A 2892-nucleotide genomic window follows, 5' to 3' on the forward strand; every position below is an offset into this window, starting at 1 on the left:
GAACTATTGTTAAGGATTTCGAGCAGAAATATGGTGGAAATTAAAGTAGAAGTAAAAGTAGAATAAAAGTGAAATAATATCCAATATAAAAAAAACAATTTAAGTAATTAATTTCAGTTAAGTAAGTAATTAATTTGTGGAAAATTGATAATTGATTCGTTCAATAAATTATTTTTTTTAAATTATGTGATATTTTACATTGGATGGAGATACAAAATTTTCACTACTATCCAAAAATACAAGAAAACTCGTTTCATGTATTTTTGCTGTGTTACTTCTTCACTATTTGGACAGAATAGATATTGAATTGAAATGGAAAAGTAAATTGATAATTTCGTTTCATTCCATGTTTGCAAAGTACACAATCTACGAAAAAAATAACATAAAATATATTAAATATAAAATGTATTATTAGAATAATTTATTGAAATAAAAATTACCTTTTCTATTGTTATTTTCTATTATTATATCGATCTTAACAGTTTAATCTAACAACTTTTTCATTAAAAAGTTGTATCAAACTCTTCGTACGATTTAAAAAAAGTACTATACTTTTCTACTTTTTTTCACGATACCATCGACTCGATACAAGTTCATACAATAAAAAAACAATAGTTTCGTGGTTACTTGACATCGCTACAAAGAAGTACAACCGATGGTTTCAGCTTCGACGTCCGTGGTCGCCGACAGTTCAACAATGCTCGCCTCTGGTCGTCGCCGACGGCACTGGGACCAAGAGCTTTTTTTATCACAGCGTCGAATCCTGCTCACCTCAGCATCGATCGGCTGGAAACTAAGGACGAAGGGATCTATCGGTGTCGAGTGGACTTTAAGAATTCGCCGACGAGAAAGCAAAAGATGAATTTGACTGTTATAGGTGAGCAATTCATTTCAACTTAACAAAAATTACAATGTGTCTGAATTATGCAATTAATATTCGATCGTATAACAAGAAAGATTAATATAATTATAAACTGTCCAACATTATATTTCATAAGAAACCCATCCAATCTAACATTGCGCAAGACACTATCTAATTCTAAGAAGAGAGAAAGAGAGAGAAAAAACGATTATTTATTCGTATTATTTATTCGAAATTTATATTCGTATTTCTATCCAACGGTGGAAAGAATTAAATATCCAACCCTTGGATATAAATAAATCACTCGGTGGCCAAGTTGGTGCGCAATTTACCGTTTCACGCGGAAATTCAACCGGGGGACTGGACGGTTTTTAGCCGTTCGTTTGCCAGGGTTTGCACGTAATCGTCGACAAAAGAGTATTCACCGTATGGTAAATCACTCGCATCAGCGGAACTCAATTGGCCCTAATCAATCTTTCACGAGTAAATCACGCCGGCACGCAGGCAGCGCGATAGATCAGCCATTCTCAAGCGGCGGACAAATAATCAATCCGCATTTCCGCTGATTCAATCACGTGCGCGCGTGCCCTCGTGTGCGTGCACACGAATACACACGGTGCGTTTACATGTGTGTCTTTGGCGCGCAGTTCCTCCGTCGAAGCCGATGATACTGGACGGGACGACGAGGGACATCTCGAGGTTGGAGGAGCCGTACAACGAGGGGAGTGACGTGAACCTGATTTGCGAGGTACGAGGTGGCAGGCCGCCCCCGAAGCTGACGTGGTACCTCGAGAACACCGTGATAGACGAATCCTATCGCTACAACACTGAGACCGGACTCACGGTTAACCTCTTGTCCTATCCCAAAGTTGGAAGGCAACATCTGAAGGCTCGGTTGATCTGCGAGGCGAGCAACACAAATTTGGTGCCACCGCAGACCAGGCTGGTCATCTTGGATATGAATCGTAAGTATATGAAATTTTAATCTTTTTTTTTTTTAAATTTTTCGATTATTTTATTTTAAACTATGGCGAAAGATTGGCGAAGAACGAAATATCACTTCGAATTTAGACTTTTAAGATTTAAGATCCTGCCCGGAGTTAATGTAATTGATGAGGGTGCTTGAGGCTTTCAATTGTATTGTTTTGATTAATTAAATAAAAAGAATCTTATTCAGTGATCAGTGATCTGGAACGATCAATGGTCTGGAATGTGAGCACGTTGAGTTTACAAGTATAATATATCAATTCCAAGGTAAATCAATTTCAATTTTTATTTGTTATTTGCATCAGGAAGTTGTAATGAAAATATAAATTTAGGATTTGTATTTTTCTAAAGATATAATATTCTTTAGATGAATGTAAAATGGCACGTAGACGTTGTTGCGATATAAGATATTGTTCCATTTTTTCCATCTTACAGACGTAATTGAAATAATCTGCGATCGGTGTGATTTAATTAGATAAGCAATATAAAATGTAAAATTTCGTGGGAAGTTGCCATTGGTTAATGAGAATATTCTTCGAAACGAAACGTTTATTTAGGAACAGGAATAAATTAGAGAGATGAATGGAGAGAAAGGAATTTGAATAAATGATTAATCAAGAAGTAGAATTTGTTTAGTGAGTTTACTAACTGGTAATATTTTACATTTTGAGAGCTAGATTAATAAATTTAAGAATTTTTCTTTGTGAATCAGTTTCTAAAAATAATTTTAGAATTCGAATAATAATAATAATTGGATATATTCAAACAAATTTAATTAGATAATCTCATCTGTGATTTAATCGTAGGTTAATAATTCACGAAAAAGGTAATGGAACTATTGAAATATTTATTTCATTACCTTTATCGTGAAAATGGAATGAAATGCAATTAAAATATAATTTATAAATGGCTATTTTCTGATTCAGTTCTCTTATCGTGTAATTATTTATTGAACTTATATTACAGGAACATCAAAAAAATATTAAAATAAGATGTGAAATAAAATAGATTTGATATTCAAAAAAAAAAAAAAAAAAAAAAAA

The 2892-nt window shown here is 33.6% G+C and overlaps 1 protein-coding gene across 3 annotated transcripts in view; it reads left to right on the forward strand.

The window, feature by feature from the left end:
• LOC102681938 (hemicentin-2-like) overlaps window positions 1-2892 on the forward strand; it is a 148312-nt gene that overhangs the window by 100049 nt on the left and 45371 nt on the right. For all 3 annotated transcript variants that reach the window (XM_006612762.2, XM_006612763.2, XM_031509076.1), the window contains 2 exons: window positions 666-877; window positions 1510-1827. In XM_006612762.2, the coding sequence (XP_006612825.1) occupies window positions 666-877; window positions 1510-1827 (530 nt within the window). The remainder of the gene's footprint in view (window positions 1-665; window positions 878-1509; window positions 1828-2892) is intronic.

This window comes from Apis dorsata, unplaced genomic scaffold (assembly GCF_000469605.1).
Source record: "Apis dorsata unplaced genomic scaffold, Apis dorsata 1.3 scaffold_126, whole genome shotgun sequence".
Taxonomy (NCBI): Eukaryota; Metazoa; Arthropoda; class Insecta; order Hymenoptera; family Apidae; genus Apis; species Apis dorsata.